This window comes from Chiloscyllium plagiosum, chromosome 40 (assembly GCF_004010195.1).
Source record: "Chiloscyllium plagiosum isolate BGI_BamShark_2017 chromosome 40, ASM401019v2, whole genome shotgun sequence".
Classification (NCBI taxonomy): Eukaryota; Metazoa; Chordata; class Chondrichthyes; order Orectolobiformes; family Hemiscylliidae; genus Chiloscyllium; species Chiloscyllium plagiosum.
In genome coordinates this window covers 15853990-15880915 of record NC_057749.1, presented here as the reverse complement: position 1 = coordinate 15880915, position 26926 = coordinate 15853990, and the positions used below count along the sequence as shown (strand labels likewise).

General features: G+C 47.1%; 1 protein-coding gene across 1 annotated transcript in view; it reads right to left on the bottom strand.

The window, feature by feature from the left end:
* map1aa (microtubule-associated protein 1Aa) overlaps positions 1-26926 on the bottom strand; it is a 108359-nt gene that overhangs the window by 10390 nt on the left and 71043 nt on the right. Inside the window, exons 3-5 of the mRNA XM_043680428.1 lie at positions 15327-15409; positions 13399-13539; positions 865-10843 (exon numbers count right to left, since the gene is read on the bottom strand). Of these exons, the coding sequence (XP_043536363.1) occupies positions 865-10843; positions 13399-13539; positions 15327-15409 (10203 nt within the window). The remainder of the gene's footprint in view (positions 1-864; positions 10844-13398; positions 13540-15326; positions 15410-26926) is intronic.

Below are 26926 nucleotides of genomic sequence, written 5' to 3'. Positions count from 1 at the left end.
GGAATGTCAGATCAGTCATGATCTTATTGAATGGCAGAGCAGGTTCGATGGGCTGAATGGACATGTAGACCATCAGATCTGACCTATAGCTCAACTTGATTGACCTAACCTACCGTACTCACTCATGTAGAAGCTGAGCTTTTGAGAATAGGAAGTTGGGAGTGGACATATAAGTGAGTGATAATTGTGAGGTGGTGAGAGGGGCGAGAAATTCACTTTTTACCAATGTCCAGCCATTGACCTGTTTCCAGGTTTCCACTCTGACCCTGGTTTCCAACGCTAACACAGAAGGAGCCAAATAGAATGTTACCTAAAATTAGAAAGTGCTGGAGAAACTGAGCAGGTCTGGCAGCATCTGTGGAGAGAGAAACAGAATTAACATTTCAGATCCTCAGAACTGGACACTGGATCCAAAACGTTAACGGTTTTCTCTCCACAGATGCTGCCAGACCTGCTGAGCTTTTTCAGCAATGTCTGCTTTGGTCCTTTGATATAGTGCTTGTGTTCGCAAGCAGCAGCTATACAAGGCAGTCACACAGCTGTAATGTAGGAAAGACTTGCACTCAGTGAACTCCCACAAGCTACAGTGCAGTAAGGACCAGGTCATCTATGTTTGGGATGTTGACTGGGGGTTAAACATTGGTGACGGCAGAAGCAGCCTTGGTTAAAAATCTCACCTGAAAACAGGCTCCTGGGACAGTGCTGCTCTCTCCCAGTGCCACACAGGAACGTCAGCCTAGGCCTCAAGAGCAGGACCTGAGCCAAGGACCTTGTGATTGTGAAGCAAACACACTAAAGCTATCCCTGCGCTGCCTGGCCAGTGCTGGGCTGTAATACTCACTGTTTAACCCAGGGGTTTCTCACCTGAATTGGACTTGATCCCATTGACCATGGCCTTGCCAGTGCTGGGCTGGCTAGACCTGGAGATGTCATCACGGTCATCAACCCGGGACGAGTGAACATCACCCGCTCGGGAGGCTCGGACTTTATCGGACGGGTCTTTCTCCTTCTTCTTTGTCGACGCTGCCTTTGGTGATTTCTCCGTCGAGTCTTTTGCTGGGGACGGTCTGGCTGGGGCCGCAGTCTGCTTCCCCTTTGAGTCTGCTTTCCGCCCAGGGGACGCCGACTTTGACTTGTTCATCATTTTCTTCGTGCTCTTCACTTTGTCCTTCATGTCCTTCTTCAGCAATCTCTCCGCCTTGCTGATGTTCTGCTCGTTGGCCAGGACCTCGGGATCGACCATGCAGACGTCGGGCTGCGGAGGGTGAGGCTGAGGGTCCATCAGGGGAGCAGGTGGTGGGTCGAGGGCAGGCCGCGCGGACGAATGGTGAGCCGAGCTGGTGGTCTTATCGACGGGAAGGTAATCCGCATCCTCATCAGAGTCAATGGCGGCGTCGGCGGTGATGGAGGGACACTCCTCTGTTTCAGGTGGGACGTCAGAGTCCGAATTCAAGGGGAACGATTCACTGCCTGAGGTGGGTGGGGTCTCCTCGCCCAGGGTCACATGACTGCCTAAGGGCTGGGGGGTGCAGTGCTTTTGGACAGAGGTACGGACATCATCCTGGGAGTGGCCATCATCATCGTCCGACAGCTCGTGGGGGCTGGGGTTGATGAACGAGGGTGAAAGTTCATCCTTCTGGTGCTTGTATTCACCCGAGGTGAAGGCCAACCTGTGGTCAGACATCACCCCCGGGCATCCCTCCAGCTCATGGGCAGCGTCCCCCTGGTCACCTGCCATCCTGCCCCTCTGGGCGTCTGGCAAAAATGGCCGGAAGCTCTGGTCGGCGGAGGTTAGAGAGGACGGCCGCACCAGGCACTCCATCTCATCCTCGGAACAGGACTTGCCGAGCTCGGAACCCGGGCTGCTCTTCTCGTCCGACAGTGCGGAGGTGCTAAAGGAGTCTTGGTCTTTCTCCGGAGTGCCGGCCGCCAACAGGGGACCGAAGCTCATCTCCGTCGGGCCGTTGCTGGTGGCTGGGCTGTGTTGAGTTGGGGGAGGAGGTTGGAACAGGGTCAGTGGCTGAGCCAGCGCCGTTTCGGAGACCGCTTGCTCCTTTGGTGGCTGCCTGGTGTCGGAAGCTACCGCTCCCTTCTCTGGTTTGGATTCAGGGGCGGAGGGTGGGGCCTCTGACCTGTGACACTCCACCCTGCAGGACAGTGTGGAGTCTTCAATGTCGCACAGATAGGCCGAGCCATGCTCTACAGACAGAGGCTGAGGGTCCTCAGCTTCCACAGGCTGGGAGACTGCCTCACCCGCTGGAACCAGGGGAGAAACCTCATCCAGGCTCCTGCCCTTGGCTTCACTGGGGGTTCCTGGCAGCAGCAAGGGGGTACCAGAAGGGGAGAGAGGCTGCTGGGAGGATGCTGAGTCTTGTTGGGGCTGAGTTGAGGCACAGGAAGCCGCTGAAGTTTCCTTCCACAAGCTTTCACTGCTCAGCTCTGCCGGAGCTAGCGGTGGGAACGGTTTACTCTCCAGGAATGGACTCAGGGGTAACGTCTGAGATTCACCTTTGGGCGACACCTCCAAGTACTCATCCTTTATCCCGCCGTCTTGTAACAGCGCTCCTGAGAACGCTCTCTCTTCCATTAAGGAGGAGTATTCAAATGGAGGCCCGGAATGTTTTACCCTGTCAGGGTCAGTGCGAGATTGTTCGGATTCAGTTGTCCATGGCTTGGTGGGTGCAGAGTGCGGAATAACTCCGGGAGATTCCTGATCCTGACTATGAACGCACGCATCTGGCATCAGCTGCTTTTCCGCAGACTGTCCCTCCTGGAGTCTGGCTTTATCGGGATCTTTCCCTACCTCTTCAGGTGGCACAGTGCGCTCAGGCTCTGCCAAGGGGGACATTTCCAGCCGGGCCCTGGACTGCTCTTGATGCCCTATGTCGCGGCCCTGAGTATCCAGCCCATGGGAGAAGCTCGCGGGATCGCTGGGGCACCAGATGTCCTTTTCCTCACGGTTCAAAGTGAACTGCTCTTTCTCGGACTTTGGTAACTGCTGCTCCTTCTGGGTCTCCTCACCATCGTCTTGTTGGCAGGCACTACCCACTGTACTCAGAGTCTGGGCCCAGGGCTGCTGGTCAACACTGGGACACGGAGCGACCCTACCTACTTCCTGCATCTCCGTGTAGGAAGTGCCCCGCTCCTCCTCTTGGTGAGATTTGCCTGATGGAGATTCTTTCTCGGATTTCTCTTTGGCGCCTTTCTCTAACTCCGAGTCACTGCTGCTTTCGTCAACTTCCTTCTCGTAATAGCCCAGGACATTGGAATCTGGCTCCCTTGGCCTTATCGATGTGGATTCGACACTGCTCCCCAAAGCACTGATGTCTAATTGGGAGATCTCGGTATAAGGCAGAGATGGGGTGGACCTGTGTTTTGACTCTGCGATGCTTTGAGCTGGGCTCTCTCTCTCTTCGAGCCAAGCAGGATGATGGACTGAGTCTGTTCTGGTTTGTCCGTCCTTCTCAGCTACCACTGACGACTCACTGAGTTCCCCGCCTTTATCCTGTCCCAACACACTCAACGGGGTTTCTTTCAACGTTGGAGATGGAGGTCCATGCAGGCCCGGAATTTCTGTATAGTGAACCGACCCTTCAGATCTCAGCTCACCTTCCGAAAGCGGAGACTGCGTTGTCGGTTCCTCTGCTGAAAAGCTACAAGGTGACAGATCCTTTTGTGCGGGTGCTATGCCCTTTCCAGCGTCCCAGGCCATTTCGAAGGGCAGCTCTCTCTCCTGGGAGAGATAGTCGAAACCTTTCGATTCCATTTCCCTCTGAGACTTTGCCAGGTTTTCAAGACCTAGAGCAGTGACTTTCTCATCGATCTCTGCGTAGGTGAAGGCTTTCCTGCCAGTGTCAGGGGATTTTGATGGAATATCTTCCAGCGTGGTCCTGGAGTCTGCTTCTGTGACAGGATGGGGACTAGTTTCTTTCTGGGAATCGAACAGCAACAATGGATCTCCTAACGCTTCAAGTGAATGGTGCGTTGACTTGCTGGAACTCTCAGCCTCACTCTCTCTCAAAATAGCTGTGTACTCATACCCACCAGGAGGAGGATACATGTCCTCTTGCTCCAGGGATTGTTCCCTGTCTTTAAACACAGCGTCGTCTGTAAGACCTTCCTGTTGCTTCTCTCCTGTTGTGAAGCTTTCCACAGTTGGTTCCTTGATTGTTTCTTCAGCCACCCGTCCTGTAAATGAAACAGCAGCAACGTGCTGCTCTGTGCCAGTCCAGGAAACTGTGGGTTCGGGAGGAGATGGGACCGAAGGCTTCGGCTCCTGGGGCAGATCTGGTTTCTTTTCAAACATTCCAACGTGCTCAGATTCAGGACTTTTCCCAGTAGTCCAAGAGTAATCGAGCTCACTGGAAGCTTCTCTCTTTTCATCTTCATAGGAGGAATACTGGTGTTCGCTTACAGTCCCTGTCTCCACCTTTTCAGTGAGTGAATCCTTTGGTGGAAATGACTTGGTTAAAGAAGATTCCAGCGTTGGAACTGCAGAATCCTTTTCCAAATAATATTGCGATTGGTAGGAAGCTGGATCCCAGGGAGTTGATTCAATGGCAGATTGTGTACGCGAGCTGATTGATTCAGTCTCACTTGCAGAATGGCTCCCAACCTCCAAAGGAGATTTCTGCTCTCCTTCAGGGCTGCTGCGCACACTGTCACTTCCCCATATTTCGAGTTTCTCCATTTTCTTCTCTGCTGCAGTATGGATGCATTCAGCTTCCCGAATTTCGGATTTCACTTCCATTTTGGGAAAACCAGACTCTGTAGCAGTTTCAGTCTGAAGATGTAGAGAAGGATCTGGTTGTAACCAATCGTGTTCCTTTACTTCTGCAGGTGTAATCTTATCCACGGAAACACTTGGATAGTCTGTTGGTGAAATGTCCTTGGGAACTGTTGACTGCACAGAAAGGTCTCCCTCGCTTTTTGGCATCGGTGCCTTTTCGGTGGTTGGTGGTAGTTGAGCTGCAAGTATTGTCTTGCTTTCTGTAATCACAGGTAGATCTTCATCTTCTGAAGAACAGATTGTCTCACACAATAGTTCTGCATTATCCTTTTGTACACCTTGTGTCTCACTCACGGAGCTTTCTGGTGCATCAATTGGAGAATATTCAAACTTGAAACTGTCTGGTCGCTCATCAGCTTTTGTTGCAGGTTCCTTCCCTGGGACATCAGAGAGAAATGTTTCTGTTGTTGATTGTTCTTTCACAGGTTTGACTTCCTTTTGTGGGATGTCTTTACCCACTTTTTCCATCAAGTCTTCCTTTTCCTGTACACACTTCTCCATTTTCGCATCCCCTGCAGGTGCCTGGTCTGGTACGGGTTTTGTAGATGCCACAAGTGCACTCACTAACACATCCTCGCCCAGCTCTTCTTTCTCTATAACTTTGGTTTTCTCAATCTCCTTTTCCCCCTTCATGGCATCTGGAGTTTGCTTCTCTGGTGTCTCCTTATCCATCTTCTCAACATCATCAGATTTCTTTGCAAAGTCCTCCTTTTCCACCTTCTGCATTACATCCTCGGCCCACACCTTTTCAATGGATGCCTGTTGTTGTGTTTCCTCTCTGGTCACTGGTTCAGCTTCGATAATTTTTTTCTCAGCTTCAACTTTTTCCATCTTTCCAAACTCCTCCAGTTTCTTTTCTGCATCTTTTCCCATTATTCCAATATCTCCAAGTTTCTTTTCCATATCCTCTTTTTCGACTTTTCCCACATCTCCAAGTTTATTTTCCAAATCTAATAGCTCTTTTGCTGAGTCTCCTTTTTCCATCGTTGCAACATCTCCAATTTTCTTTTCCAAAATCTCTTTTTCTACTTTTCCAACATCTTCAGATTTCTCTTCCAAATCCTCTTTTCCCAGTTTTCCAACATCTCCAATTTTCTTTTCCAAATTTATTGCTGTTTTTGCCAAATCCTCTTTTTCCATCTTATCATCTCCAGGTTTCTTTTCTATGTCCTCTTTTTCTACTTTGTCAACATCAATTTTCTTTTCAGCATCCTGTTTTTCTAATTTTTTAACATCTCCAATTTTTTTTTCCAAGTCTTCTTTTTCTACCTTTGTAACATCTTCAGGTTTCTTTTCCAAATCCTCTTTTCCCATTATTTCAACATCTCCAATTTTCTTTTCCACATCCTCTCTTTCTACTTTTCCCACATCCTCAGGTTTCTTTTCCGTATCCTCTTTTTCTATTTTCCCAACATCAAGTTTCTTTTCCATATCCTCTTTCTCCACTTTTCCCACATCCTCAAGTTTCTTTTCCACATCCTCTCTCTCCACTTTTCCCACATCCTCAGGTTTCTTTTCCGTATCCTCTTTTTCTATTTTCCCAACATCAAGTTTCTTTTCCACATCCTCTTTCTCCACTTTTCCCACATCCTCAAGTTTCTTTTCCACATCCTCTCTCTCCACTTTTCCCACATCCTCAGGTTTCTTTTCCGTATCCTCTTTTTCTATTTTCCCAACATCAAGTTTCTTTTCCACATCCTCTTTCTCCACTTTTCCCACATCCTCAGGTTTCTCTTCCGTATCCTCTTTTTCTATTTTTCCAACATCTCCAAGTTTCTTTTCTGTATCCTCTTTTTCCGTTATTCCAAAATCTCCAGGTTTCTTTTCCAAACCTTCTTTTTCCTCTTTTCCAACATCTTCAATTTTCTTCTCTAACTCCTCTCTTTCCACTTTGCCAGTGTCGATAAGTGATTTTTCTGGCTCCAATCTATCCATGGTATCGGAATCTGCAAGTTGCTTTTCTGCAGCTTCTATCGTCGCTTTTTCAGTATCAGGAGATTTTTTCTCCAAGTCTTTATTATCAATTACTTCAGATTTGTGCTCCTGAATGTCTGATACAATTGCTTTAGCATCTGGTGGTTTGGGCTCTGGGATTCCTGTTGCTGCCTGTTCTCCAATGGCGGGCTTCTCCTCCGCAACTTTTGCAACATCTACTTTTTTCTCTCTGAACTCTTCCTCGTGTATTCGGGTATCTGTAGGTTCGATTTTTGCTTCTGTCACTTTGTCTGGGGTAGGTTTCTTCTCTTGAACATCTCTCTCCAGTTTCTCAGTCGGCGCATGTTCAGTCTCGTATGCGTCTTTCTCCATTTTTTCTGTCGCTCGCAGTTCCTGCTCATGAAGCATTTTCTCTTTTGAAGTTAGCTCAGGCTCGTAGGCATCAGAGTCCAGGACAATGGGTGAATAAGGCAGGAAATGTTCTCTGAATAGCTCAGGTTTCATTGGCAGGTCGCTAAGAGGGCTCTGCTGTGAACTCGGTAGTGTTGTGTCTTCACTGAGTGCTGGTTTCTCAGGGTGAAAAGTGGTTTGGTCTGGAACCTGTTCAAGGAGTTCTGCCTCAACAGAGTCTGTTCTTTCCTCCACCGGTGACTGATGGAATGGTGTGTGCCCAGCACTAGTTGGCCCTGACTGAGTTGGTGAGGCCATTTTCACCGTGCTATCGTCTGGGCTGATGCATTTGTCATCGCTTTCAGGCAAATCTGCATCAAAATGCAAGGAAGGCTTATGTTTCTGTTCAGTGCTTTGGAAGTCAGTGCTTTGGCCGTCAGTGATATATTCACCCAGTAAGTAGGGAGCGGGTGCACTCTTTTCTGGAAACATTGCTGCATATTGGTCGCTTAGTTTTGTTGGGACCTCTACATTTGGTGTCTGGTCTTCATAGTCCTCCTCGTCTGTCTTAGCAACTTCAGCCACAGGATGGAAATCTTCGGAAGGTGGAGATTTAAAGTATTTGTCCTCCTCCAGAGAGGAGGTGGGGGATATCGTGCCCGCGGATGGGACATAATCCCTGCCTTGTGTGGCTTCAGTCCTAGAGGAGGCCATGCTGTTGACGGTGTCCAACAGCAGCGAGCTCTTTGCTGTCTCCTCAGTCTGGGGCGCAGTTACGGAGGTCATTGACTGGTCCTCCGCTACCGAGGTAGCGAAGGAGGAAAGTTTGTCACACTCGGTGATGGAAGCCGCAGAGGAGATGTGCTCCTCCTCAGCAAGTGGGGCAGCAACAATCTCCGAGGGGTACACAACGACCACAGGCTCCTCTCTGGTGAAACCCTTGACGCCAATATCAGCCGCCGACAGAGCCTTCATCTCCTTCATCCCGTGGACCGCATCGAATGACTTTGTGTCATCCGGCACGGAGATGTCATAAGTGTCCACTTCATACTTTAGGTGTGACATCTGATCTTCCTGCTCGTCATGGATTTCCTCGTCAGAAATGGTTTGCTCGGTCTCCGAGTAGCCCGGGATTGTCTCGTCCTGAATGTATGAGATTGCTTCGGCCATTACCCCTGCTGGAGCAGGCTGGGCTGCTGCAGGTGGCTCTTCCTTAGCCACAGCCCCTTTGTCGCCTGGGGTTGAAATTTCTTTCTTCTCTGTTGGAGGCTTTTCACCTTCAGTAATATCCTGGAGTAGTTTGCCACTGACTTGAAGTTTCATTTTAAGGTCATCATCAAGCACTCCTTTCTCTTTGATTTTTACCTTCTTGTCTTCTTCTAGAGCTTCTACAGTTTCTTCCAGTTCTGCTTTCTCCACCACCTCTTCTCCCTCACTCTCTTCCATCTGCTCCTTTGCTCCCAATGTTTCAATATATCTTTCACACTTTTCCATTTCCTCCATTTCATCCTTCCTTCCAACCTCTCTTTCTGGTTTTTCCGGTGTTTTGACTTGTTCCTTAACAAAGAGGTCTTTCTCTTTATCAAATTGACCTTCTAGACCATCCTTAATGAAGCTCTCTTTGTCCTTCTCTGTCCTCACTACCTTCTCTTCCAATTCACTCATTTCCAATGATTCTTCCATTCCCGCACCTTCATCTTCAAACCTCTCCACTGTCATTGGTTCAGGTCGGCCAATTATCTGCTCGTCACGCGGTGATTCTCCCTCTACATCAGTCGTGTTGATCCCTTCATCCGGAGATACCAGAGGGACCTTTGTGTCAGTAACGGCTGGTGTTATGATCATGTCCTGCTGAGGGCTAGGCACTAACATATCAGGAAGGGTCTCCACTTCCAAAGGAGTTGTACCTTCCACAGGGACAGGGCCTTTGCTTGGCTCCTCAGAGACAGCCTCCACCATCGCTGCCTCTTCGTTTCTCAATTGCTCGAAATCCTTGGTCAGATCCTCTGGTGATGACATGATGGATCTCTCCTCCTGTAAATGGGTGGTTGCTTGCTCAGTCCTCAGGGTATCAGGGGCCGTGGGCTCACTCTTTTGTTCCACGATGGAATCTTTTGCTGCTTTTGTTTTACCGGAGTCGATTTTCTTGCCTGGCCCTTTGACCTTGTGTAAGGTTTTCCTCACCTCGGGTGTGAAAGGCTTTAAGTCAGCTTTGATGAATTTCTTAGATTCCTTCTTGGCCTCTTTTTCCTTCTTTTTCTCTTCTTTCTTAACCTCCTTCTTCTCTTCCCTTTTTGCATCTTCCTTCTTCACTTCCCTCCTCTCCTTTTTGATCTCCTTTTTCTCTTTGTCCTTCTTTTCTTCCGATTTGGCCAATTTGTCTTTGGTGTGTTTTTTGATGGTCTTCTCCTTGACCAACTTTTTCTTTTCTGTTTTGATCGTGTCTGTTGTTGCCTTCTCCACATCAGATTTTGCCTTCTTCTCCTCTTTCTTTTCTGGCTTGTCTTCCTTCACTTCCTCCGTCTTAACGTCGAGCTGTTTCAGAGGGGTCTCTTCGGCTGGTTCCTCCTTCTTTGCTGCCCTGGCCAGTGAAGGCTTGGGTGAAGATTTGAGGCTCTCTTTGCTGTCTGTCCTTTGCCTCATCTTGGTCTGCTTCACGACGGGCGTCGCCACGCCAGCGGAAAGGTCCTTCTGCGTGGCGACCGGGTATTTGAGGAAGTCCAGGTGTTTCAGTTTCTCCAGCCCTTCCAAGATTTTGTTCTGGGGGGCGTTGCCGGGGAACAAGACGCGGACTATCTTCTCTGTCGGGTTGGCGGGGTGCCACACAACTAGAGCTGTGATGGATGTGAGGTAAGGGACTGAAATCTCCCCTTCCTTGCCATTTGGTAGGACGATGCCAGTCTTGGCCTTGCTGTTGCCCGCCCACTTCTGCATCAGGAACTGCATTTCCTTGCTGTCTTTCACTGGGTTAAGAATGTACATATCTAGCCTCCCAACTCCCATCTTGTGGAACAATGGGATGGGGTCAATTGTGGCACCCACAACCCTGTTGAGAGGTTCTGGTTTGATACCCAGTTTGGTTAAGTACTGTAATGTTAGACAAGCTTCTTCAATGCTCCTTTTAACCTTCATAGAGGATTCATGCATCTTTAATTTGTCAGGCACATTGAAAAATACCACTCCCAACTCAGGAGAGATAAGGTTCTTGATCCAGTCACTATACGTGGTGGACCCCTGTGATTGTTCCTCATCCTGCTCAGCAATCTTTCTCTGGAGCAGTCCATTAATGCCGGGTAAATTGTCAGCGCCTATGTGCGTCAGCAGTATGGAGTCAATCCTGTCCAAGTGACGGACCAGCTTCCAGAAGCAAGACTTCCTGTCGGAGCCCCCATCCACCAGGATATTGAAGCCATTTACAGCGAAAAGCGCCGAGTCGCCCCTGCCCCCGGGGAAGATGTAGCAGCAAGGTTTGGACAATTTGAGGAAGCCCCCGGAGGTCGGAGGCTCCAACAGGTCAAAGGGCGAGGGAACCTCCACCGATTCCGTGAGGTATTCCGTGAACTCCGAGACGCCGTCCATCTCTGGCAGCATGGGAGCAGGGTTCACTTTGATGTGGATGAAGCCCTGCAGGTTATGCTGTTCAAGCTCGCTCCAGTCTCCGTCTCCACAGTGGCAGATGGTAACGCAGGCCTTGGTGTCGAGGTCAGTGCTGCTCAGTATTTCTGTGACCTGAATCAACAACAAAGAAAGAACGTTAGACACACTTCACCAACCAATAGAAGCACAAGTCAGTCAGTCCACATGGCAACTCCAGCCTGAACTCATTGGAGTTTACAAGAGCAAGAGGTGACCTTATTAAAACATTCAAGACTTAGAAGACTTGACAGGGTAGATATGAAAATATGGTTTTTCCTTGTAGGTGGCACGGTGGCTCAGTGGTTAGCACTGCTGCCTCACAGCACCAGGGTACGGGTTCGATTCCCACCTTCAGTGGCTGCCTACACGGGGTTTGCACATTCTCCCCACGTCTGCATGGGCTTCCCACCACAGTCCAAAGATATCCAAAGGTAGGCTGGCCATGGGAAATTGCCCAAAGTGTCCAGGGATGTGCACACTAGGTAGGTTAGCCATGCGAAATGCAGGGTTACAGGGCTAAGGTAGGAGGGTGGGATTCTCTTCAGAGGGTCGGTGTTGTGTCAATGGACCGAATGGCCCGCTTCCACATTGTACGGGTTCCATGATTGTGGGAGACTCTAGGACCAGAGGGTATAATCTCAGAATAAGGGGTCACACACCTAAATCTGAGACAAGGAATTTCTTCCCTTGGACAACAGCATTCTGGAATTCTTTCCCGCAGAGGTGGGGTCGTTAAGTATATTCAGGTTTTTAATCAGTGAGGAAATCGAGGGAAAAGGCAGGAAAGTGGAGTTGAGAGTTATCAGTCTCATCGACTGGTGGAGCAGACTCGATGGGCTGAACGGCCTACTTCTCCACCACCATTTTCACGAGGAGTTGAGGTACTGGAGAAGGTGCAAAGATGATTCACAGCCACGATATCAGTGGCAGAGGGTCAGGAACTAGGAAAGACCTCTTCACTCAGAGTGGGGAGAAAGTGAAACCAGCTCGTACAACATACAACAGGTATTCAGACAGTCTAAAGGCTATGGACCAAGTGCTGGGAAATGGGAGTAGATTAGACAGGTTCCTGCACAGACACAATGGGCTGAAGGTCTCTTACATGCAGCAGTACTCTGATAGTGAGTGGCTGAGATGAATAGGTTGATATATTGAAGGGGAGGCTAGTGGGGGAAATGGGGTGAGATGAAAGGAAGGGGGTGAGGGGGAGTCAGGTGTTGCTGTGCCAATAGGTTTCTCCTGTCCAATACATTCCACCTGAAGTTCAACACTGGTTTGTGACAGTGACCGGTACCAAACCAAAGCATCCATTATGACTGATGCTCCTCTGCTAAAGGCAGGGATTCTAGCTGAACTACACATCTCAGGCCCTGAAATCTTACTATCCATGACCCAGGTAACACGGGGTTCGATAGGCAGGCCAGCACCATTCGTCACTCAAATATGGAAAACATCACAGTTAAGATCAATCTGTCTCAAGCCAGTCTCTCCAGAGGGCATCGTTAGACTAACAGTGGGAGTCTCGGTAGGTTTCTCTTTGCCTCCCAACACCAATAGAATTGCCTCCACTGTTGAGGTATAACACCAATGGAACTCCAGCCAAAGTGGAGTTCAGCCAAGCTGGTCCTGACATAGGACTCTGCAACTGATCTTCAGGTAAGCATCCAAGATACATAACACAGAATCGGAAAGCAGGAACTGATTGCCAAGCTCCGTTCCCATGAAGACCTGTGATGTTGGGTTCATGTCTCATTACATGTGACCCCACCACACTGTTCTGTGTCTGTAAAATCTTCCTTTCTGTCCTGTTTTGACACTGTCACTTTGATAACTTGTTACGATCTCTCTACTTTAATTAGTTTGTACAGTTTTGAATTACTTGTTATTTTGGTTGGACGCTTGGCATGTAGCTCTTATTCCCATCATGTTATTCCAGCCATTTGGCTGGTCTCCAGTTTCATCTTATTTTTTAACTTTTTGTAATTATCTCCCTGCCTCAATTAATCAGATCATCCTTTCATTTGTTATTCAGCTGTTGACACTTTGCTCTCCCCGGCAGACACTTTTGATCACCTGCAGACTTCTTATTCAGCCTGTCGACACTCCCCTTACACCATTTGTATGATCTTGTGATCTCTCTGCCTATAAATTCGGTGCCTGTGCGCTTCCCTTCACCACCTGATGAAAAGGCAGGGGCTCCAAGAGCTTGTGATTTCAAATGAACTTGGACCATAACCCGGTGTTTGACTTCTGACCTCACCCCCACCCCAGTCCAACACCAGCACCTCCACGTCATGGTTATTTATTGATTCAACTAGAGCATATTCTCTCAAGGCGAAAGTGAGGACTGCAGGTGCTGGAGATTAGAGTCGAGAGTGTGGTGCTGGAAAAGCACAGCAGGTCAGGCAGCATCTGAGGAGCAGGAGAATCGACGTTTCAGGCAAAAGCCCTTCCTGACAAAGGGCTTTTGCCCAAAGCATTGCCTCTCCTGCTGCTTGGATGCTGCCTGACCTGCTGTGCTTTTCCAGCACCACACTCTCGACTCGGTTTTGCTCTCCTTTCCCCAGCCTCACGTCACTTCTGCTTTTACTCAGTGAGGTTCACAGACGGTGGCTACAAACAGGAAAACCCACGTGGGTCATTCTCACCTCTGGGTCTGCGAAAGTCTCAATGAATCTTTGAAAAGAGTAGGTTCCGGTTTGCAGAATGAGGTCTCCTCCTTGGTCAGAGGTTTGTCCGCAGAGTACCAAGAGCTTGTGGCGGGACGGGTCTGTCACGAGTGAGTGAACCTAGAATGAGGCACGAAAAACAACACAGTTAGAGGCTGCCCCCAGGTCCCTCTGCCATGCCCTCCACCCCCACATTGCACCTGAGCACATTGAGGAGATACAGTCAGGGAAAGGGTGCAACACGCACACACACACACACACACACACACATGATGGAAATCAAACCAAGGAACTACCAGCAGCCGGTCAGTCAACAATGCTGAAGGGGTCATTGGGAACTTCTTAACCCAATCTCTACACTTTACAAACAGATTAGAAACCAGCAGGTTCACCTTGGTGTAGAGACTCACTAGAGACACTAACACACCAGAAGAGTTTTGTCTTTTTTTAATTCATTGATGGGATGAGGGCATCGCTGGCTAGGCCAACATTTATTTAAGAGTCAATTAAGAGTCAACCACATTGCTGTGGGTCTGGAGTCACATGAAGAATGGCAGTTTCCTTCCCTGAAGGACATTAGTGACCCACTTGGGTTTTCCCAACAATTGACAATGGATTCATGATCATCAGCACACTCTTAATTCCAGATTTTAGTTTATTTTAATTATTGAATTCAAGTTCCATGATCTGCCATAGCAGGATTTGAACATACGCCTCCAGAATTTTACCTGGGTCTCTTAGCAGTCCTGCGATAATACTACACAGCCATTGCCTCCCTCCTAATACATCTAACGTCGTGAGTGAAAATAGCCACTGATTTATTGAGACTGAATTCTGCCCAACCTAGAACAGACTCTGAGGGGGTGGGAGAGCGAGAGAGAGCGAGAGAGAGGGCGAGAGAGAGAGCGAGAGAGAGAGCGAGAGAGAGTGAGAGTGTGAGAGAGAGTGAGAGTGTGAGAGAGAGAGAATCACTCAGCACTACAAACCAGTCATTCAGCCAACTGAGCCAACTCTTCGCCAGTACAGTATAGTCACAACTTTAAAATAGAAATCAAAGCTTCCAATATAACAGGATCCCTAAGTAGAGTCATAGAGATATACAGCACGGAAACAGACCATTCAGTCCAACCCGTCCAGATACCCCAACCCAAGCTAGTCTCACCCGCCAGCACCCAGCCATATCCCTCCAGAACCTTCCTATTCATATACGCATCCAAATGCCTCTTAAAATGTTGTAATTGTACCAGCCTCCACCATTTCCTCTGGCATCTCATTCCATACCTGTACTCCCCTCTGTGTGAAAAGATAGCCCATTAGCTCTCTTTTATATCTTTCCACTCTCACCCTAAACCTATGCCCTCTAGTTCTGGACTCCCCGACACCAGGGTCTTTGTCTATTTAGAGATGGAAATGTGTTGCTGGAAAAGCGCAGCAGGTCAGGCAGCATCAAAAGAAAGAGAGAGAAAAGAAAGAGAGAGAAAAGAAAGAGAGAGAAAAGAAAGAGAGAGAAAAGAAAGAGAGAAAAAAGAAAGAGAGAGAAAAGAAAGAGAGAGAAAAGAAAGAGAGAGAAAAGAAAGAGAGAGAAAAGAAAGAGAGAGAAAAGAAAGAGAGAGAGAGAGACCCTTTGCACACATTTCTGTATATGTTACAAATCTCATACTCCTCTCAAACTATCAGCACCTCTCATTTGTATTTATCGAGGCAATATGAGTGTGTCAATGTTTCCTCTCGCTCCTCCAACCACTTGTTTGGTGAATCTTAATATTTGAATTAATCTTCTCAGTACTCCAAATAGCTTCATCCCTGTCCCTGTTTCAGAATCAGACAAAGTTGCTGAATTTATTGTCATTTGGAGAAATGGGTAAAATAATGGAGTCTCTGTAAACCCAGTGAGCTGTCACCATTACCTCAGAGGCGACTGTGTCTTCAGCAGGGTTAACGAGGACCACCGTCTCTAGGACGTCACTCCTGTGGTGAAGGGTCTTCTGGCCTACAGCAAGAAGAAAAGAGAATAGATTTTAATCACTTAACACTCCAAAAGGATCAGTCCACAGCTGATCACTGGGTTGCCAACTCTCCAGAACTCCCCAAAGTCTTCAGGAGTGAACGTTTACAAACCAGCAGCTGGGATTCACGAGCAGCCTGCTGTAGGTTGGACATCGCTACAAATACCAGTTTGGCTGCAACAGTCATAGCTCCAGGCACATCTCTCACTTACAAAACATGGCCTGTGATCTCTGAAATATCTCCAGATTATAACCAAATCAGGTAACAGCTAAGCACAGCATGATGACAAGGACAACCAACTGGAAGTGAAGTTTGTAGCGAGACAGAGAAAACTATTTCCATCCAGGGCTTTTCCGATTCAAGCTCAGGGTCTCCTTGACAATGTCATGTCTGATTATGGTTTCAAAACATTTCAGATGCTGGAAACAAACACACAAAGTGCTGAAGAAACTCAGCAGGTCTGGCAGCTTCTGTGGAAAGACAGAAACAGTGTGACACAGATTTGAAATGGACTAACTGTTTCTCTCTTCATAGTTGCTGCCAGATCTGAGTTCTTCCAGAATTCTGTATTGGCTATGTTTTAGTGAGTTGAAGTCTCTGTTGTAATGCAGGGAACATGGAAGTCAATCAGTGCACAGCAAACTCTGACAGATAGCAACACGATAATAATCAGATCATCTGTTTCTGTTGTTGATTGAGGGATTAATATTGGCCTACGACATCAAGAAGAACAAAACTGTGCTAATTTAAATTGGATTTTTAAATCTCTGTTTAATGTCTCATTGTAAAGACACAACACTAAATGTCAGTCTGGATTATGCTTGGTGTAGGAGTTAAACACACAACGTTCTGACTCACAGGCAGAGACGGTCCCACTGGGGCCATGACTGACAACTCAGGGACAAACCAGGAACACAAAAACCACAGATTAATGATGTCAGCAGTAAAGTCTGTCCAGATATTTGGTGCAATCGGAGTGTGGAAACTGATATCTAATTGCTCCTTGCCATGTAGGGAAAGGAAATATGAACTTTGCAATGACTCACTCAGTAACCAAAACATATTTCTACTCGTGGGGAAATATTAAGCTAAAACTCATTAGTGTTGGGTGGCGACCAATAATCCAAATGGAAATTCTGGAGAAACCCCTTTACCCAGAGAGTGGAGAGAATGTGGAACTTGCTCCCACAGGGAGTGGGTGAGTAATATTTAAAGGAGATAAATACAGGAGGGCATTCCTATAATGCTTTTCCCAAACTTAGATTGTAAAACATTTCAGGAAGCAGTTTTAAAGTGCCACCATTTTAGATGCAGGACAAGTGGCAGCCAATTTGCAAACAGCAAACACCAATTAACAGCGACAGGATCAAGGAAGAGAATCTGTTTTGGTAAACAGTGCATCTGTGGTACAGCAGCACTCCCTCTGTATGATGGACTGCAGTGGAACTGAACCCCACACACAGAGTGTGTTACCAACCAAGCCACAACTGGCAAGGGGAATGGATTATCCAGCAGAGAGTGACTAAGCTTGGCTCAGTTTTTTTGTTGAGACATCCCCACATATAATCCTCCCCACCCCCCCCCCACTATGCAACCCCCCAACACCAAGATGCAAGTTCCTAAAACTGTTTTTCTCACTTGTGACACTATTCAGACTGAGATGCAGCAAGGTTTGTGTTAGCATGTCAAAGAGATTCTCTGCAAACATTCCTCAAGCTTTTTGATGATGGATAAAGTCACACAATATGCCTTGTCCCATCAAAATCTTTTCCAATAATACAACCTCATAATACAGATTAAATAAGAATCCCAAAGGATAGAAGGCGTCAGAGGGTTTCAAGAAACAAGTCTTGTTAGAAACAAATTGCTAATAGATATATTTGACTGAATTTCAGAGCGGACTCACCTGCTGAGCATAAGAGTGAACATTTAACACTGCAACTATAATGTTCTATTCACTGAGCAGCACGTTCTTTTAATGGATTCTGTTCCATCATCTACAACCATTAACTTCTCTCCCCCGCCTCCAATCATTCACCCTCCTTTGTGACAGCCCCACTTCAGAAAGTCGTCCCAGAATCCCCATGGTATTATGCTCCAAATGTTTGGTGTCACTGATTTTGCAGAACTAGAAAAGAATAACCTGCATTTATATAGCACCTTACACACGCTCAGGAAGCACCAGAGTGCTATGCAACCAATTCAGTATTTCGGAAGTGGGGCCACTGTTACAAGGTAAGGGACACAGCAGCCAACTGGCCGACAGCAAGAACCCATAGGCAGCAATGTGATAATGACCAGACCATCTGAGTTCAGGGTGTTAGCTGAGAGAAACCAGGGGAAACTCTTTCATAACCACCCACTGCCACATGATTTGAATAACGCTGAAAAGAAAAACAATTTTCCGAAGATACAAACTTTTGCTGTAGATACCATAGCAACATTTAAGGGGCAATAAGACAGACACCTGAACAGCAGGGAACAGAGAGAGATACAGACAAGCAGGCACCTGGGATTAATTTAAGAAATCCATCCCGGTTGGCCCAGATATGGTGGGCTGAAGGGCCTGTGCTGTACTGTTCTGTGAAGCTTGATTGGCTGAGGCATTGCCCTGCAGGAAGTAAAGGAGAAGTACAGACTCCCAAGCTCTTGAGTAATTGATCAGAGTCAACTTGCCAACCAATCAGCAGCCTTTTCTCCTGCGATTTGGTTTGGCTGTTGGAAATTTGGCATTCTTGTGTTTGTCCTGATGGGTGCAGGATGAGAAGCTTCGATAGGAGGTCTCTGTTTTCAGATATTATTTTAAAGAATATTGCTGTGTGTTTTTTTTTACATCTACCTGAGGACAGCTGGGGCTTAGTTTTAGTAACTTACTGAAAGGAAATTTACTGCTCACATGGACTAATTCAGAAGTGTCCATTGGAGCCAATTGTACAGCAACATGCTCAGATTAAATCATAGCCACTCACTGACCAACTGTCCCACCAGCACATTGGTCAGAAACTGATAAACCCTTCCCCCCACCATTCAACAGCAACAAAACAGGCTACCGTTTGTATTAGACCACGTCCTGTCCATTATAATGGCCCCATATCTGAATGCAAATATCGACTTCTGCTCCTATTTTCTACATTTAACATCCAAACAGCAGTTCGTTAATATTCCCTACATTGAAAAATGTGATCATATTTCAAAATGAAGTATTGTTGGAGGCAAAATATACAATACAAAACAAGTCAGAGTGATCATGGAAGAGAAGGAAGGCATTCAGCCCAATAAACCCATTGCCAGCCTTCTGTACGTCAGCCCCATTCCCACACTCTGTTCCTGTTGCTCTGAGTTTGGTTCCTTCAAGTGCCTGTCCATTCCCTTTGGAAATCATTCACCACTTCTGCTTCCACCCCACCTTGTAGACAGCAGATTCCTGAGCATTAGAACTCTGCGGTGTGGTAAGTTTGTCCTCAAGCCTCCTCCACATCTTTCGCTCAACATCTAAAACCCGTGACCCCTCGTTGTTGCACAAGTTTTCCACTTCAATTATAAAACTTATTGATTACCATCATAACCAAACTACTTGTTTTTCTCTTCCGGAGTCCTTTGGGGTGAAATATTCTTTCTGTACCGAAACAGAAGTGAACATGTAGCTGCTGTCTGAATTTGATTCCCATTGCATCAGGAGCCCAGATTCCCACGTACTGAGACAGGATCGGAGACGTGTATTTCCCAGGGAGGCCAGTAACCTCTGTCAATCATGCAACTGCAGCGAGTCTATTAAAGACAGAACTAGGGAAACTCAGAGCAAAACTGGGACATTGTACTCGGAGCAGAAATTTAATTTTGAGGTGGTTCTTTGCTTTGTGTTAAATTGTCTCCCTTTGTGCAGCCCTTAATAGCTGTGGATTAAAATATCCCAGGATTAGTTCTCCCATCTTAGTCAAAAGGCTCGAAGAAATGCCTAGCACCTTTCAAGGAACTCAACGTCTCGTCCGAACACAAAGATCACTACTGTGTTAGTAACACGGCCCAATTAGTCAGCTCTGCTGACAGAGAATGGGATTCAGTCAGTACACAGCAGCTGTATAGATACAAAAGGTTGACTTCTCCTATTGTGTTATCAGCCCGGGCTACAGAACATGAGGGGGAAGTCCAGCGACTTCCAAACAGCAGGCTCCTTCTCCCATCAGCCTTCATCTTCTCTGCCTGCTCAAGCCTTGTCCCATTTCTGGGCGAACTGATTTTCTCATCGACCTGCTCAGTGATGTTGTCACGCACCGCTGGAGCAGGTGGGACATGAATCCAGGCCTTGTAGCTCAAAGGTAAGGACATTACCACTGTGTTACAAGAGCTGTGACGTGAGACATGACTCAAGGTCCTTTCCTACTAAGCCCCATTAACATTATTACATTGATTACAGCACAGGTATTATTGGAAGCAGCTGAGAGATGGAAGAGGCCAATGCAATCTCAGATTTCTTCAGTTCGAATGTTTCATTTCTTCATGGAGTACCATGGGAAAGACCATCCTCACATGGACTCTCCCTCACTCCTTCTAGACCTCTTAATCAACCTGGCCAGCAACGTTATGACATCTCCGGGTCAGGGTGGGACCTGAACCATGGCCTCCTGGCCCAGAGGCAGGGACACAACCACTATGCCACAAAATTCCACTTAAGACAAGAAATACGAACAGGAGGCAGCCATTCGGCAGGATTGCTCATGTTCACTTTCCTGCCCCTTTCCCTGTAACCCTCTATTCCCCAACTGATCAAAAATCTCTCTCAGCCTTAAATATACACAAGGACTCTGCTCCTACAGCTCACTGTGTCAAGGAGTTCCAAAGACACTCAATCCTCAAAAGAAAATCCTCCTCAAATCAGTCCTAAATTGGAGCCCTTTAATTCTAAGACTATGTTGTCTGGTCCTAGAGTCTCCCAGGGAGGGGGTGGGGGGAACCATCCTCTCAGCAATTACTCTGTCTCCTCCTACACATTATTCCCGTCCTCACAGCAAGATGCACCATATTGTGCCTCAAATTCTTCTCAAGCTCCTGAAAATTGGGGAAAGTCTCTCCTGCTTCACCTTTTAGCTGGTTACAAAGAGCTTTGACCTGATCTCCTCTCCCAGTCACACCACCTTGCTGGTGGCCTGTTTTCAGACCCACAGCCCAACTTTATTAACTGCAGAGAATGGTTGACCTTTTGTTCTATGCTGCGTGAGGTGGATAAACAGACTCTAGTCCCATCATGACTTCTGCCATAAAGAAAGGATTGCATTTAAATAGCGCTTTCTCCTGATAACTTCACATGGGAAACTGAGTGAAGCCTCTGGTCTGTATAATGGGCTACACTGGGCCAGTCACTCACAAGCCTGTTGGACAACTGAACCACCAATCGATGGGCGGTTATTAACTCCCTCCTGATTTCACAGCCAATGCCAACACAGTGCCCTCAACTTCTGGACTTATTGGTCTGCATTGCAATCCAATGGTTTGTAACTGGGAATGTGCTGCCTGAAAGCAGATTTAATAGGAACTTGCACAAGGCAATTGGGTTAATAATTGATAAAGAAAATAAATAAAAGAAATTGCAGACAACGAGCAGTTGTGGAACCAACATATGCAGCCAGTAGCTGACCTCCGCCAAGCCTATCCACCACCTCGTCAGGAGTGTGATGGAATACTCCCCACTTGCCCTGGATTTGGGGGTGGCAGGGGGGGGCAGCTCCAACAACACTCAAGAAGCTCAACACCACCCAGGACAATGCAGCCCCCCCCACTCAGTTCATGCCACATCCCTTAAACAGGCTGGTATTTTTCTACCGCAAATAGAAAATGCGATCTACATATCTTTGTACTAAAGGTTGCGAGGAAATTCCTTAGTAAACAACACCCTTTCTTTATACATCCTTCATCCACTCTGCATCATCGATCATTAATGCAAACTACTCCCTTATAATTGCATTTTACAGGAACAGGAGTAATGGCATTGAGGATGAGTGAAACTCAATCAAACCTCACTGTTTTGTTTCATAAAGAATAGATTTCCAGTCACAGCCAAAGTGACGTGGGACTGTGATTTCTGGTGGTGTGACAAACCATGCAGAACCCATCCCAAATTACACTTAGCTCAACACTGTCTCCGAGCTGGGGTGGGGGGGGGGGGGGGGGGGGGGGGGGGGGGGGGGGGGGGGGGGGGGGGGAGAGGAGAGACAAATTGAGACCGAGGGCACATGTTACCTGCAGTCACAGACACCTCCCTCCATGTACATGGGGAATATCACACTGGGCCAGGCCTATACTAGGTTCAATCCTGGTCTGTGATTTTGTTGTCCAGAGCTGGGGTGATAGCAACAGTCCTGTACTAAGCCTCGATCTTCTGAGACCCTTGACTGCCTTCACAGACCACCCCATCCCCTGGAGAAGTAACTCTGCTGTCTTTTGTGCTTCCATTTCTGTCTATCAAGCTTCACCAGATTACCGGATGACTACATCGCCCCCAGCTTTTCTTAAGCATGCTGCAAGCACATCGCCATGACAACAGGCCCTAAGGCCTCTGACACCCCAATTGAAAAGATGGCGAAATTCCCTCACTGTCAGTGATTTAATTAACCACCATCCACCCTCCCAACATTCCACAGGTTACCCCTGATGGTATTTCTTTTCTAGGTCAAAATTACAAACCGAGCAACAATAACCACCTCAATCCATCACTATGGTTACCAAGGAGTTATTAGATGCTCAGAGACTCCCAGCTCGGTTTCAATCAAACATTGTGCAACTATTTGTGGAGGACAGGGCTCACTCACACATTAAGGAGAATGAGGTACCGTAAAGACACTGAAGCATTTTGGGATGTCCGGAGGCTGTGAAAGGTGCTATAGAAATGAAAGTCCTTTCTTTAATTTCACTGAAACCTAAGCCCTGTGTTATTTAATGACTTGGTTGAAGGGACTGCAGTGTACGGTTGCTATGTTTGTTGATGAGGCCATGGCAGGTATTGCCAAGAGAACATAAGGAGGCTACAACAAGATCCAGATAGGTTTAATGTGTGGGAAAAGATGTGGCAAATGGAGTATTAGACGGGAAAACGTGAAATTGTCCATTTTGGCAGGAAGAATGAAAAACAAAAGCATATTCTCAACGGGGTAGGGGGTCCCGGCACAACTGAAGGGGACCACAGACTGAAAGCTGTGAAATGATTTTCTGTCCATCTATTCGTGTTGTATCCCTGTTGGAAATGGGGGCCCTGGAACCTGAGAAGAGTTCCTGGGGGGCCCGTGGCCATAAAAAAGGTTGAGAATCACAAAGGTTGCAGAGCTCCGAGATGCAGAGGGATCTGGGTGTCCTTGTCCATTCATCACAAAACATCAGTCTGCAGGTACAGCAAACAATTTAGAAAAGCTAGTAGAATGTTATTAATTATTACAAAGGGAATTGAATTTTAACGCACAGAGATTATGCTTCAGTTATAGGGGGCACTGGTGAATATACTTCTGGAGTAGTGTACAGAATTGGTTGAGGGGACATAAATGCTTCAGATCAGAGAAGGAAAATGAGACTAAAACCTGGAACGAGTGGGCTGTCACACAAGGAAGGTTGGTCAGGCTAGATTTGTATTTTTCACACAGAGGGTGGTACGTGTATGGAATGAGCTGCCAGAGGATGTGGTGGAGACTGGTACAATTGCAACATTTAAAAGGCATCTGGATGGGTATATGAATAGGAAGGGTTTGGAGGGATATGGGCCGGGTGCTGGCAGGTGGGACTAGATAGGGTTGGGATATCTGGTCGGCACGGACAAGTTGGACCGAAGGGTCTGTTTCCATGCTGTACATCTCTATGACTCTATTGACAGGGCCCATGTTTCAAAGGAGGTTTCCACTTATAAGAGGTCACAATTTCAAAATAAAGTCACCCTTTTAGTCAGAGATAAGAAACTCTTTCTCAGAGGATCATAAGTCTTTGGAACTCTGTCCCTCAACATTGTGAATTATGATCCTTGATCACTGCTCCCTCACAGCACCAGGGACCCACCCTCGGGCGATTGTGCGTGGAGTTTGCACAATCCCCCTCCCCCCCACCGTGTCTGAGTCGGTTCCCTCCGGGTGCTCCAGTTTCCTCCCACAGTCCTAAGATGTGCAGGTGAGGGTGGATTGGCCATGGGAAATTGTCTACAATGTCCAGGGATGTGCAGGTTAGGTGGATTGGCCATGGGGAATGCAAGGTTACAGGGATGGAGTGGGTTTGGGTGGGATACTCTTCGGAGGGTCGGTGGGGACTCCACATTGTAGGGATTCTATGATCTGACACTCAGAACAGAGAGGAATCTCCCACACTCCTCTCCTTCACTTTCCTGAGTCCCTTGTGAAGTTGCTTTTAAAATTCAATCCTTCGTGCGCACAGTACAGCAGGCACTTTGAGTTTTCCTATTACAGTGGTTGTTTATAAACACCCGACGGCTCAGTAATCCCAACAGCTGAGCTAAACACTCAAAATAATTCCTTCCTCCCTGACAGGAATTCAGACAATGACACTGAGGGGTCAGAAGTCACATATCTCAGATAGTTCGTATGCAAACAGAACAAGAGGGGCAACTCCATGAATGGAAAATGATTCAAGCTTTCATTTCGGTTCTCGTCAGGGGTCACTTTAGGAACGGCCTCCACTCCATGACCCGCCGAATTAATCACTGTGTCACAAGGAGATAGAAAACGACATAGGGAAAGCATTTTGACCATTACGATCTGCTCTGATTCTCTTTACAATGGAACTGTGTGGGTACTGTCAGGGAAAACTGCTTTCAGGAAGGAGTTAGGCACAGTTCTTAAGGACAAAGGGATCAAAGAGTATGCAGACAAAATGGGAACAGAGGACTGAATCGGATGATCAGCCATGATAATATGGAAGAGCACAGCAGGCTCGAAGGGCTGAATGGCCTACTCCTGCCCGTACCTTCTACATTTCTAAAGTAGGTTTCATTGCCCATTATTAGTTACTGTCAACAGAGGGTCATAAAGACCTCTATTAACCTCCCCCCTTCAACTTCCACAGGCCACTCGGCCCATTATGACTGCTCTATCCATCAATGGTTCAACTCTACTATTCTACCTCTGCTCCCTCTTTCCCTCAAATCCCAGAGGCACCAAAAATACTTGGTCACTCCCAAACGTAAATACATTCAACAAATGCAGCATCCATCAGCCTCTGGGGGCAGAGCTTTCAATGATTCTGAAGTCCATCTAAATCACCCTCCCTCTGCCCATCTCTTTGTCCCCCATCACCAGAGGTTTGGAGGGTGGGTGGTTTTAGAATGGGGTCCAGGTTCATTGAGACACCTGGCACCCTCTTCAGGGGGAAATGCATAATCCTGCCCGTGTCCCATTAGGAACCCTCAACCCAAGGGAAACTCACTAGGCAAACACTGAATCCGCAGGAAGCATTTCGATGCTGACCATTGGGAACTCAAACCAACAGCGACAACAACTTGCATTTATATAGCATCTTTCCCATCATGAAACATCCCAAGGTACTTCACAATGCTGTCAGTAGACCAGAATTTCACACTAAACTTAAATAAGCCCTCCCTCTGCATTGGAACTGAGACCAGGGGAGAGAGGGTGTGGGTTGTTGGGGGGGAGGGGGGTGGGGAGAGTGGGTTAGGGCTGGTGAAGAGGGGGGAAAGAGGGGGAGAGTGTGTGATAGAGAAGCACATCGAATGGAGCTTTTGTTTTGCTGGACTGAGGGGAGATGTTATTTTCCCAGGATGTAATCTCGATGGGTTTCCTTGCATTCTGATGAATGCAATGCAGTTTCTGCCTTACACTGCAGCAATAATTTACATGTCTATTTCAACAGGCTTTTTAAAAATAGCTTGAGCATCTCTGAAGCATTGAAAAGAAGAAACTAATTGGTCAGCCAGTTGATCGATGCAAGGTCACCTACAAGGGTATGGTACTGCCCTTGTTCACATTTCAGGGGTAAGGCCTGGTAAACAGTGAAACGTATTTGAATGATTTAGACGTTGCATTTATTAGGGATATATATTCTGTCTCTGAGTCAGGGTCATAGGTTCAAATTCCCCACCAGTGACCTGAGTACATCTACAGGCAGCACTCCAATGCAGCACCGAGGGAGCGCCGCACTGTCGGAGGGTCAGCGCCGCACTGTCGGAGGGTCTCTCTTTTAGATGAGATGTTAACTCAACCCTGTCAGGTGCATGTAAGAGGTTCCATGGCACTATTTCAAAGAAAAGCTGGAAGACAGCTGGCTACGCATTGATTGGCTGTTTTGAGGGGTTTCCGTAAACTGACGAAATTCCCTTCTAAACTACATCACTGGCTCTGGGGCAGTCAGAAGACACTAGGGGTGCCAGAGAAATCTAAGTTCTTCCTTGGTAACATCCCTATGACACTAAGGACACCCACTTCAGACTAAACCTGATACATACACCCTGCTGACTAGTTAACCAGATCACCTTCAACTGGCTAACCGTGAGGGAATTGCTGGTTTGTAATTATTTACAACAACTGGCTGATAAATGTTAGGGAAGGTCAGAACTTAAAACCCCGTACGGGATATATTAAACTCAGTTTTTGTTCTTGCCTGAGGCCCAGAAATCGTTTGTTCAGAGGAGAACATTTAGATTTGATTTCTGATAAATCAATTCCATCATTCGCTGGTCTTTCTATCCCTTTCACAGCAGCACCTTTCCCTTTCAAAGCGAGTTTTATCCTCCGTCTGCCAATCTCCATCAGTGAGAGTAATTGGTTCGGTATTTCCCACATGTGAAGATTCCCCAACTCAAGGAAGAATGATGAAAAATTCCACCCTCGATCGCTACCAACCTGATCTCCAAAACCGATTCATCAACTTGTTGCATCACATTGTCAGCCTGTCGGAATCCAATTAACTCAGCGGTAGCCGGTTCCCATTAAACTGCCAGCAACAGAATAATAGAAATTTATAGATGAGGCCATTTGCCCCACCATGACCATGCTAGCCCAAGACAATCTGCATCTGCACTTCACAGAGATTTCCCCAACACTGCTGTTGACCCAAATGATTTATTCAGATTGATCCAGCCTTGATACTCTTCGAAAATGGCTCCAATTCACCTCAAGGCTGTTCTGAGGAAGGGTCACGCAACCTGAAATGTTGACTCTGAATTTCTCTGCACAGATGCTGCAAGATCTGCTGAGCTTTTCCAACAATTTCTGTTTTTGTCACCTCAAGGCAGGTCTTTTAGTGTCAGAAATTTCTATCAGCTATCATTTCTAGCTCACAACAACAATGTGCCTTTAACCAACACATTTAACATAGCAAAGTGCTCACTCGGTGGCCCACAGCAGTGATTGGCAACCAAGGTCTCAACATTTAAAGAAATATTTGTACAATTTGCCTAAAGCTGGTTTGAGGAAGTAGATTTTAAGGCACATCTTAAAGGAAGGGGGAAAGAGTCAGAGAGAGGTTTGGGGCCCTAAATGTAGCTAATGGTATGTCTGCC